We start from the raw sequence: 12,065 nt of genomic DNA, 5'->3' as shown, positions 1-12,065 counted from the left end.
GATTTATTTACTTCTAAGCACAGAACAAGGATTAAGCTTGATTATACAACTGCTTCACAAAGACATTTATAACTGGAGTTTGAAGAAGAGAATTGCTGGAACATTAAAAGGCTGAGACTTGCTCCTTTTGGGTTCATACTTTTGCACTGTGAGACAAAGCAGAAGATTCTCTTAGGTTTACGAAGGAGTCATTCTAAAGATAAAAGACTAACTCTGTTAAATATATAGACATGAAAACATGTACACTTGCCCTAGGAAAAGTAAAAGTCTGCTGAAGTGCAGCAGAGATAGCTAGCAGATACACAATATATAAAGATCCTTTTTCATAACTTCTGTAATATTCACCAAAAAATCTACGTTACTAATGCTTCTAACACTTCAAAGAATTCTAATTTGTAGTAACGTATTTACACAGTCTTTTGTGTAAATGCTCCACTACTGCTCTCGTATGAAAACGTACAATTGATATATAGAGTAAGGATGTCAGAAGAAAGTTAGACTTCTAATAGCTTGATCAACACTGAACAGTTGATAAAGAGTTTTAAACAGGACTTCAGAACACCCAATGAATTCAGTGATGAAACAGTTGACTGACATAATTTACAATATAGAGGAAACAGTGAAGGGTTCAACTTTGTAGAAGAGTTTAATATAAAGAATTTTTATGTGAACCAGTACCAAAATGCTTACCTACACTGAGAAGTGCCTCAATAAATTCTTCTGCAACAACAGGGAGAGGAAGGCGAAATATATCATAAAGAACCTCAAGGAGACCTTGCTATGAAAAAAAAAAGGCAGAAATTTTATAGATTTACAAAAAAAAAAAATGGTCTTTTTGTTCACTACAGAAATCTCAACTTCAATATTAAGAGAGTGCTAAAATTAGTGTCTTTGTTTCAGGGTTTCTTTTAGGATAACATGCTTATTTTTGTAATCTGAATGAATCTGGAGAAGAAGGGAAGAGGCTTGCTTACTTTAGAATTGTGCCTGAGTGTCACTACGAATTCTGCAGAAGCTCAGGCTACTTGGATTACAGGTTTTTTAAGAACAGTTAGTGCTGCTATCATCAGCTTCTTCATTTAGCAGGTAATTGGGAAGAAACATTTTTATCTCAGATTCAATGCTTTAAACTCATAACTGCAGCTACTACGAATTTGCTTTGACTTATGGCCAGAGTTAAAATTAATTTATGCACTTTTCACCCCTCCATTCCCTCTTCTCAGACATACCGGGCATGATTCCATTCTCATGTTATGTGTAAGGAGCTGAGACAGAAAAAGCAAGCAACTTGCTTAAGATCACACAGGAATTTTATAATGGAATTATAGACTTAGACTTGGGGGTCAAAAACTCGAGGCTAGTGGTCTCATAATTGGAATCTGCATTTAAAACAATAAACTGATAACACTGTTAACATTTTACATGTTAATTAAAACATCCAATATTATTCCTATATCAGTACTAAATAATTACCACCTACCCGTATTTCCATATTTGGTATACAGAGTACCCCAATAAGAGACTGAATCCCAGAATTTCCAGGTTTGCACAGACTGATAATACCTAGAAAACATTAAATACATAATAATATTCTATCACCAAACAAACAAAAAAAGTATTAGACACATTGTTAAATTTGATTTCCAGTTTGAGTAAAAGCACAGATAAAAATTATTAATCATAAACATTTTTCACCTTTATAATGTCATCTCCTTCCTAATCAATGTTTAGCAAATCTTTCTAATCACAAAACTTTGTTTCTTCATTAAAAACTATAGCTACTTTTACCCTTTCTACTCTGAACAGTATTCTCCAATTATCTGCAAAACCAACATTTAGATGGAGAAAATGGCAGAAAGACAAAATTGTCAATAAAGACTAAATCTTAAACCTGAAAGATATGGATCACCTTGGCAGAACTGTGAGCAGTTTCTCCATGAAAAGTTGTATCTTAAACTAACAAATTAATTAGTTACTTTTAATCTTAGGTGAATTCTAAACAGCGAGTTTAAATATACTTAAAATAACATTCTCTGTGTACCATTTTTAATCATGACGAGTGCTCATCTCCAGAATTTTCATAGAATTACAGAATAGTTTGGGTTGGAAGGGACCATTAAAGATGATCTAGTCCAACCCTCCTGCAATGAGCAGGGATATCTTCAACTACATGAAGTTGCTCAGAGCCTTATCCAACCTGACCTTGAATGTTTCCAGGGATGGAGCATTGTGAGATGCCGGACTTGTCCAGGCTTGTTGGTGCCGAATACAGGGCCGTTATGAGCCAGCAGAAGGGGCCCTGGGGGGGGGTCCAGCTTGGGCGAGAGCAGGGATTGAGCAACTTGCTTATCTTGCGCCGATAAGCACTGGACCTGAACAGGGGCAGGAGATGAGCAATTTGTTCATCTTAACAAGATGCGGAGCCTGAGCCTGACGGATCTACTCCTCAATCAACTAAGTGACGCCTGGGGTGAGGGGGAGCCTTCACAGCTTGACGTTACTTTGGTAAAACTCAACAGACCACCGCTCCCCTACACTGAACGCCTTTGTTCTCTGCCACTTCTCCCCCCCAGCCCCGATCAACTGCACAACAAGCCTTGTTAAGGGCCAATCGACACACAAGACCTGACTTAGTCCCACCTCGCCAAAAGTATAAATCTGGCATTTAGAATCCTCTTTTCTGAGGACGAGAACTCCAACTATCCGGACGGGTCGACGGGCCTGGACCTCTCTCCTCCCCAAGCAGGGACGCCTCTTTGGTAAGACTTGCGCCTCCGATTATGTCGGATGTTACCCCGGGAAAACTATCATTAACAAAAGCGCTGAACTATTAACTAGAGCTCAAAATTGTTGCAGTTAGTGCATTTATCAACGGCAATTCCGAACTTTTTATATCTGTTGCCTCAATACATTACCTATTTTTCTTTTCAACTTTGCGAAACTGTTTCAGTGAAAGTCCTTGGTGGGGCTCTGACAGGCAAACGTTGACTCTGATAAGTAGCTACACACATAATCCTTTAGACATAAACCGTTGACCAAGTCTGGGACTAAGACTGGACCTAGCTGCACCTAGGCTCCTCTCTGAGAAGGAGTTTAGAAAGCAAGGGGGTCCTTTCTGAACCTCGTGACTCAACGGGAGGGCCTCCCTCAGCCATACATCAGACTTGTACCCTTTCACACGACAGGCATCTACAACATCTCCTGGGCGACCTGTTCCAGTGTTTCACCACGCTCACTGTAAAAAATTGCATCCTCCTTTTCAACACAGTAGATTTTACTTTGCATAAAATCTGTTATAATTTGGTCCTTTTATACTACATTTTTACTCAATTAGTTTAATATTTCAATATTAATAGGACAAACCCTCAAATTGTTTATAAATGTTACAGAATACCTCCTGAAACTAATGGTTACACTGAATTTCAGCCTCAAATTACATACAATCTCTTAATTCAAAACGTGACTGCAAAAAACTTGCTTGTTTCCTTGACCATTTCTCTTCATACATCACAGAATAAATTAAAGCTTACAGCAGCATGCTATCCAGAAAACAAACAAGTTTCTTGAAAATGCAACTTTAAATGAACAAAAAGCAAGGTTTTCTCACCTTATTATAAACCCAAAAATTCATTCATTAAAAATTAATAAAAGATGAAAAGTATGACTTACTCATCTATTTATTTTGACTAATACAAACTTAACTTTAATGACATACGCTTTATATAAACTTGAAGAAAGTGCTCAAGTTCAAAACTTCCATGTCACAAAACCTTATGACAAGTACATGCGGTCACATACACATTAATAGCATTTAAATATGTTCCACAGTGCACCTCAGAGACCTCTCCCCTGCCCAAGAGCATGTGGTGGGTTGACCTTGGCTGGCCGCCTGATGCCCACCAAGTTGTTCTATCACTCCCCCTCCTCAGCTGGACAAGGGGAGAGAAAATATACTGAAAGGCTCATGGGTCAAGATAAGGACAGGGAGATCACTCACCAGTTACCATCATGGGCAAAACAGACTCAACTTAGAAAAAAATTAATCTAATTTAGTACCAAGTAAACCAGAGAAGAATAATGAAAAAATAAAACCAAATCTTAAAACACCTTCCCCCACTTCTCCCTTCTTCCTGGGCTTAACTTCACTGCCAGTTTTTCTCTACCTCCTCCCCACCAGCAGCACAGTGGGACGGGGAATGGGGGTTGTTGTCAGTTCATCACACGTTGTCTATGCTGCTCCTTCCTCCTCAGGGGGACGACTCCTCACACTATTCCCCTGCTCCAGCATGGGGTCCCTCTCGCGGGAGACAGTCCTCCACAAACTTCTCCAACGTGAGTCCTTCCCATGGGCTACAGTCCTTCACAAACTGCTCCAGCATGGATCTCTCCCATGGGGTGCAGACCTTCAGGACCAGACTGCTCCAGCGTGGGTCCCCCACGAGGTCACAAGTCCTGCCAGCAAACCTGCTCTGGCGTGGGCTCCTCTCTCTCCATGGGTCCACAGGTCCTGCCAGGAGTTTGCTCCAGCGCAGGCTCTCCACAGGGTCACAGCATCCTTTGGGTGCATCCACCCACTCCAGCATGGGGTCCTCCACAGACTGCAGGTGAATATCTGCTCCATCATCATCCTCCGTGGGCTGCAGGGGGACAGCCTGCCTCACCATAGCCTTCTGCAGGGCTGCAGGGGAATCTCTGTTCTGGTGGCTGGAGCACCCTCTCCCCCTCCTTCTTCACTGACCTTGGTGTCTGCAGAGTGGTTTCTCTCACATATTCTCAACTCCTCTCTTCCAGTTGCTCTTGTGCAGCAACTTTTTCCCCTTCTTAAATATGTTATCACAGAGGCGTTACCACTGTCACTGATTGGCTCGGCCTTGGCCAGCAGCAGGTCCATCTTGGAGCCAGCTGGCGTTGGCTCTATCAGACACAGGGGAAGCTTCTAGCACCTTCTTGCAGAAGCCACCCCTGCAGCCTCCCACTACCAAAAGCTTGCCATGCAATCCCAATACGTGGATGCCCACATCCCAATTGCAATGAAGGAATAGATTTGGGTGCATGCAGTCATTGCTGCATGCCCCAATTTCAACTCTAAGGACATGATCACAGATGAGGATAAAGGACACAGTAATTAACTCTAAAGAATAACCCAGTTCAGAGAATAAGGAGAGCAGAACAGTACAACAAAGCAGAGAGTACAGATGGGGGGGGGGGGGGGGGGGGGGGGGGGGAGAAAAAAAGTCCCAAAAGGCATAACAAAAAAAAAACCAAAATCACCATCAAGCCTGGTTTTGCTACATGTTCTTTGGGAAGACTGACAATGTAAGGGCATTTTTGTACTAAAAACTGTTAAGATGTTAGTCTCCAACATAACAAGTAATATAAAAAACAAAAAGAAAGAACATATAACAGTGAAAGGTCCACGGCAAGTAACATATTCCAAGACAATTGTTTCTTCAGTCACTTGAATTTTTCAGGCTTATGCTATCAGATCTAAGAGTCTGAGTTAAGGAAGATGCAGCAACACTCCTATCAGAAACTGCTTCTCAGAAGTTTCAAAGTTGTCACAAACTTTCCAAGCTTCCTTCTCAAGCAAGTGAGAACATATGTGAGAAACTTTTGAAGGATACCCTGGATGTTAAATTAAGCTTACTGATCACTTTCAGAACATTAAAAAAATAAAACAAAGAGTCTTACAAAGCAAAAGCCTTTCTATACAGTTTGAATCTTTCCTAAGTACAGCCTGTAAAAATACTAACCAAAATTTTGTTAAATGGTCTGTCATGGTTTAGCCCCAGCCGGCAGCTGAGTACCATGAGGCCACTCACTCGCTCCTCCCCCCCAAGGGGATGGGGAGGAGAATGGGAAGACAAAGGTAAAACTCATGGGTTGGGATAAGGACAGTTTACTGGGACAGCAAAGGGAGAGGGAAATTACAACAGTACTTCGAATATACAAAGCAGGTGATACGCAATGCAACTTCTCACCCCACAACCTATGACACTCAGACTATCCTGGAGCCAGTCCTGGAGCCGTGCTGCTCCTCCCCAACTAGCCCTCTTTTATGCTAAGCATGATGTCATATGGTATGGAATACCCCTTTAGCTAGTTTGGGTCACCTGTCCTGGCTGTGTCCCCTCCCAGCTTCTGGTGAAAATAAACTCTATCCTAGCCGAACCCAGGACATGGTCATATCAACTGATTTAGTTTATTTGCAAGAAGACACTGTCTTGACTAAAAGAACAAGTAGTCCCTGAGACAATATCTTCATATTAGATATTTTAATATTGCAGAGAAAAGATTTAAAAAAATGTGAAAACCTACTTTTTCAATTTAGAAATGTCTTCTAAATTGAATTGAATTCTTGCTTGCCAATGTGATGCCCATCTACAAGAAGGGCCCGAAAGAGGATCCGGGGAACTACAGGCCTGTCAGTCTGACCTCAGTACTGGGGAAGATTATGGAGCAGTTCATCTTGAGTGCGTTCACCAGGCATGTGCAGGACAACCAGGGGATCAGGCCCAGCCAGCATGGGTTCATGAAAGGCAGATCCTGCTTAATCAACCTGATCTCCTTCTATGACCAGGTGACCCTCTTAGTGGACGAGGGAAAGGCTGTGGATGTTATCTACCTGGACTTTAGTAAAGCCTTACAATACTGTCTCCCACAGCAGTATCTCTCTCCTAGAGCAGTATCTTCTCTCCTAGAGAAGCTGACAGCTCATGGCTGGGGCGGGCGCACTCTTTGCTGGGTAAAAAACTGGCTGGAAGGCTGGGCCCAGAGAGTGGTAGTGAACGGAGTTAAATCCAGTTGGCAGCCAGTCACAAGCAGTGTTCCCCAGGGCTCAGTCTTATTTAATATCTTTATCAATGATCTGGATGAGGGGATTGAGTGCGCCCTCAGCAAGTTTGCAGACAACACCAAGTTGGGCAGAAGTGTCAATCTGCTCAAGGGTAGGAAGGGTCTGGAGCATAAGTCTTATGAGAAGCAGCTGAGGGAACTGGGGTTGTTTAGCCTGGAGAAGAGGAGGCTGAGGGGAGACCTTATCACTCTCTACAACTACCTGAAAGGAGGTTGTAGCGAGGCGGCTGTTGGTCTCTTCTCCCAAGTAACTAGCGAAAGGACAAGAGGAAATGGTCTCAAGTTGTGTCAGAGGAGGTTTAGATTAGATATTAGGAAAAATTTCTTCACCGAAAGAGTGGTCAGGCATTGGAACAGGTTGCCCAGAGAGGTGGTGGAGTCACCATCCCTAGAGGTGTTCAAAAAATGTGTAGACGTGGCACTTTGGGACATGGTTTAGTAGACATGGTAGTGTTGGGTCGACGGTTGGACTTGATGATCTTAGAGGTCTTTTTCAACCTTAAGATTCTATGATTCTACATGAAAAATCCAATTTCTCATTACTCTGATTTGATTGGTAATAAATTAAATTAATTTTCCTAAGTTGAGTCTGTTTTGCCTGTGATGGTAATTGCTGAGTGATCTCTTCCTGTCCTTATCTCGACCTATGAGCCTTTCATTATATTTTCTCTCTCCTGTCCAGCTGAGGAGGGGGAGCGATAGTGCGGCTTTGGTGGGCACCTGGCCACCAGCCAGGGTCAGCCCACTACAACTATGAGTCCTCCAATTTAACAATATCAAAACACATCTTAGTACCACTGTAGGAAGGTATTGATAGAAATTAGATCAAGAGAAACAGATTCCGTGCTTAAATAAACCACTTCCTTACACTAGGAAGTAAAATTCTCCTTCCAGTCATCCAACTTTAAACAAACAAACAAACAAATCTTACCTGCCCATGATCGAAATGCTGCCACTATTCCCATTTTACTAGCTAGGAACCGTGCTTCTCTGTCCTCTCTGTCATTAAAATAACAAATATCGCAATACACAGTTAATTATTGTAAAAAAAATCAGTGTTACTAACATAGCAAGTAAAAAGTAGTTAACTAAAATTTTAGATAGAGGATAAAATCTAGAGTAAGAAAATTTTCCCTTTTAAATCTGAAACACCTAAAAATATTTTAGGAAGCTGCATTCTAACCTGCTATTATATTCAACTTCAAAAAGTTTAATATTAGCTAATTGCTTTTATTTTGTCACTTTGGAAAGAAAGATAGTTTAATTCCAGTACCATGAACACAACTGGTAGCATAAGTAGCAGCACTAACACTTACTTGAGTTGTCCTTCTGCTGTGTCTGGATTATGCCTGTAGTGAAAATCTGTGTAAGGAGCTAAAATTCGCTAAACAAAAGAAAGACATGCATTACTTTCACATGAGAATAGTTAACAGGTCTTGCCCTTTCCTCAGTCCCACTCCAATCTGTCATGTTATTCCTGCTTTATAAAACATTAAGCTCTTCGCTTAAAATGTTGCATTTAAACATTTTGCACTAATACAGAGAGTGAAATCTGAGGAGAAAATTAAACATTTTCATTAGTAATACAATGTTTAAACTTCTTTCACTAAACAAGTAAAACTGAACCCACCTCTAACTCTACATCTGCTCGCACATACTGTCGGGTCTTTGGATGATTAATGAGGTGCAAAACTGTAGTTATCAAAGCCTCGTTTATTCGGCTTAGATGACAATCAATCACATTTTTCAAGATGGTACTTAAACCACCCCGAAGAGCCACCACCTCGGGATTCTGAAGTGCTAAATAAAGAAAAACACGTCACATTGGCCAGCAATGGGAAAGAAAATATTTCATGACTTCCAATACAACAAACGTTGTGTATTTAGTACATATATCTCTTTCTTCCTGAAGACTACTGAGGAACACAATAAAGCTTTTAATGACTGACATTAGCAATAAATTGAGGTTTTTGATTAATTTATCATCAACAAAATACTGGTCAGTCAGTCACTATTGTGCAGCAGTTTCCCAGCTTATTTCCAACCAAGTTTCCATACAGTAGCGTCTGGATTTCCTGCAAAAAGGTTTTGTGCTTCACTGGACTGACATGGATAAAATATTTATACTAGAATATAAATGAGTAACAGATTGTTGAGTTCTTTAAAACAGAAGTTTGTATCTTGAAAACAATGCTGAAGTTATTTCTCACTGATTGATACAAAACTGAAAAAAACTTTAAAAACTAGCACCCTCATACAAGTATAGGGAGTTAGTATAAATCAGTGTCCAGATAGCCTTTACATGGACATAAATACTGACTTCCAGAAGCCAGCTAACCACAGTACCCACTGTAAAAAATTTTAAAGGAAAATGTTTTGTAGTTCTCTGAACTCTTGTACATTTGTCAACATCTCATGTATGGAATTTTCCCTACTTCCAATCCACTACTTTTGAAAATATCAATTGCAGCAGGGAAATGTTTTTAAGGTAATGCAAAAATTGGCAAAGTACAGTACCTGAAATCTTCAGCTACTTCACTTAAGAAATTTTGATTTTAAGTTAAAGTGATTTTGGTTTATATCAAACTAATAACTAAAATATATGAAATTAACATTAAAAACATTTAACATTTTATTTATTAATTATTAAACAAATATCCTTAATTATTTTAATACAATCTATTTAATATGAACCCACAGAAGAAAATCTCTTAGAAGACTGATGACAACCACATCAAAATTTTTCTTAATTAGCTTTCAGTTATCTTACCTAGTTCACAGATAATGGCTATACATGCTCGAACCATTCTGTCTCTTTCTTGAAGACCATCGTTTCCAACTGCTATCAAAGAATTAGTAATAGAACTGGGGAACAATGAAGCATTCACAGTGATCATCTGCCAAAAGTGAAAGAAAAAGCCCTCTGGTTTCTTCATATTTCTCTAAATATTCTCACAGATTCACTAGCATTTTGTTTCCTAGAATACTACCAGACTACTCCATATATTACTTGGTTGCATCCTGCAAATCCTCAAAACACTTTCTTTTATTCTTGAATTTCTTCATTCATCAATTTAACATTTTCTTCCTGCTTCAGTTTATTTTTATATTATTTATTATAATAAAGAAAGGGTAAAAAAAAACACCTAACTGTTGCAGAGAACTACTGCTACCTTCTTCAGATTTTTCCCCCCCCCAAGAATTTCTTTATTGACAGAGAACACTATCCAACAACACAGAGAAGATTAATTCATACTGCACTAGATATCTATCTTCAATATCTATTCAACTTTTTAATTAGCCAAGACTAAACTCTCTTGTTTTGTAGAGAGATCCTTAGACTGCTGCAGACTACAAAAAAGGATAGTAAACAAAAGAAGCTGCTATTGCATTTGGAAGGCAACTGTCAGCAACACCCCTATATCCTCTTGTATAGTACCTGATCTTCCTAAAACTGCAGTGTAATACAACTTCATCAACAGTTATATAGCTATATGTCACAAAAAACACACACGTTTAAACATGTTAAACTGTAAAAGTTTTTAGATGTTTAGTGGATATTGAGCATTTTTAACATCTTAATTTTATTTATTAGTAGAAAAAATGTGACATGGTTGAGTGGGCTATAACAAATTATGTTGTTGCCTTTTTAAGCAGTCAGACAAAAAACCAATTTCCCCTTAGTAATACATCTGTTTAACTTCAGTGATGTTCATGTTCTATAGTATACAGGATATGTATATTTAATTTTAGCAAAATATGAAGAAATGTAAATAGAGAGCTACTCAGCCTTTGTAGTCAAAGCCTCATTTTGGGGGGTGGAGTGGGGGTTTTTTTGCCTTTAATGTGTGCACAGGGTCTTGCTCCTTGATCTAGTATAAATTCTGCTTGTCCTAAACTAAAAGCTGAGGTTTTCCATAGCACAGGAGCTCTTCAGTAGTGTAAAGGAGCATGTACTGTTATAATCTCTTCTCTATTCTGCCTCAAATTTATTGCAAATTGTTTTTATTTTTTAATTGAAGAATGACTAAACAAGGTTTAATTTAATATCCCTTTTGTTTCCAACAAAAGCAGGCTTATCGACATTATTTTTCCAAAACTGTTTTGTCCTATATTAATTTTACAGCTCCTTTAGATGTCTTACAGATATTTGTTCAAAGAGGACTACTTCCCCTCCCTCTTTGCAGAGAATATTAAAGTGAGAATATATCAACCATTATGACAAATATATTTGAACTCTTCATCAAGTTCAATTTTAAGACGTGTTTCTGAGAAACTTCTTGTCATACATAATGTTGTGACTCACAAAACAGGAAGTTTTAAGATAGGACTCTAAATAAAACCAAAATTCTTCCCCACCCACGCAGTCTTTCATTTTTAAAATGGCATGAAGTAACAAGAATTAGCAATAAAATGGGTGTACCAATCCACTCTATAAAATTATAATCTTTTTTTCTACTGACATTGACATGTACTTAAGTATAAGGACACAAGCAGCCTCTTAAGGCTGTTTTGCTTCGTTGTTTTCTTTGGTTTTAAGGCATGAAAAGGAAACCTTTCTTTTAATATTAAATTCCAAGTATTTTAGAAGAATCATAGAGTCATTTAGGTTGGAAAAGACCTTTAAGATCTTATAGTTCAACTGTAAACCTAACACTGCCAAGTCACCACTAAACCATGTCCTTAAGTGCCACATCTACATGTCTTTTACATACCAGTGATAGAGAATAAATACAATAGGAGAATAAATACAAATAATAAATACAATTAATTTGCTTTCATTCTGCTCTACATATTGAAATACAATTCTAAAGACCAAGAACAGGTGATGGAAGGCTACTTACGAGTGGCTATGATAAAATAAGTAACAAAGACTTTAATGATTTCTAAAAAAAAAAAAAAAAAAAATATATAATATACACCCCTTTCGGTATACCTCTTTGGTTAGTTTGGCTCACCTGTCTTGGCTGTGTTCCAGCTTCTGCTGAAAATTAACTCTATCCTAGCCAAGACCAGGACATTATCCACCTCCTAAAATCTATACCATCTACATCACACCTAGATCCTATGCTTCCAATTAATCATCACCACATTCCCTGTCTTTGCTATATATATGATTTGGGTTTGTGTGGCAAGGTTTTGGTAGCGGGGGGGCTACAAGGGTAGCTTCTGCGAAAAGCTGCTAGAAGCTTCCCCTGCGTCTGATAGAA

At 38.9% G+C, this 12,065-nt stretch overlaps 1 protein-coding gene across 2 annotated transcripts in view; it reads right to left on the bottom strand.

Moving 5' to 3' along the window:
* LOC142599146 (rapamycin-insensitive companion of mTOR-like) overlaps nt 1-12,065 on the bottom strand; it is a 127,015-nt gene that overhangs the window by 56,965 nt on the left and 57,985 nt on the right. For both annotated transcript variants that reach the window (XM_075738845.1, XM_075738846.1), the window contains 6 exons: nt 9,626-9,752; nt 8,486-8,655; nt 8,172-8,239; nt 7,787-7,854; nt 1,481-1,563; nt 691-778 (listed from right to left, as the gene is read on the bottom strand). In XM_075738845.1, coding sequence (XP_075594960.1) covers nt 691-778; nt 1,481-1,563; nt 7,787-7,854; nt 8,172-8,239; nt 8,486-8,655; nt 9,626-9,752 — 604 coding nt within the window. The remainder of the gene's footprint in view (nt 1-690; nt 779-1,480; nt 1,564-7,786; nt 7,855-8,171; nt 8,240-8,485; nt 8,656-9,625; nt 9,753-12,065) is intronic.

Source organism: Balearica regulorum, chromosome W (assembly GCF_011004875.1).
Source record: "Balearica regulorum gibbericeps isolate bBalReg1 chromosome W, bBalReg1.pri, whole genome shotgun sequence".
NCBI lineage: Eukaryota > Metazoa > Chordata > Aves > Gruiformes > Gruidae > Balearica > Balearica regulorum.
Note: the sequence above shows the minus strand (reverse complement) of the source record. Positions and strands in the feature narration are given on the sequence as shown.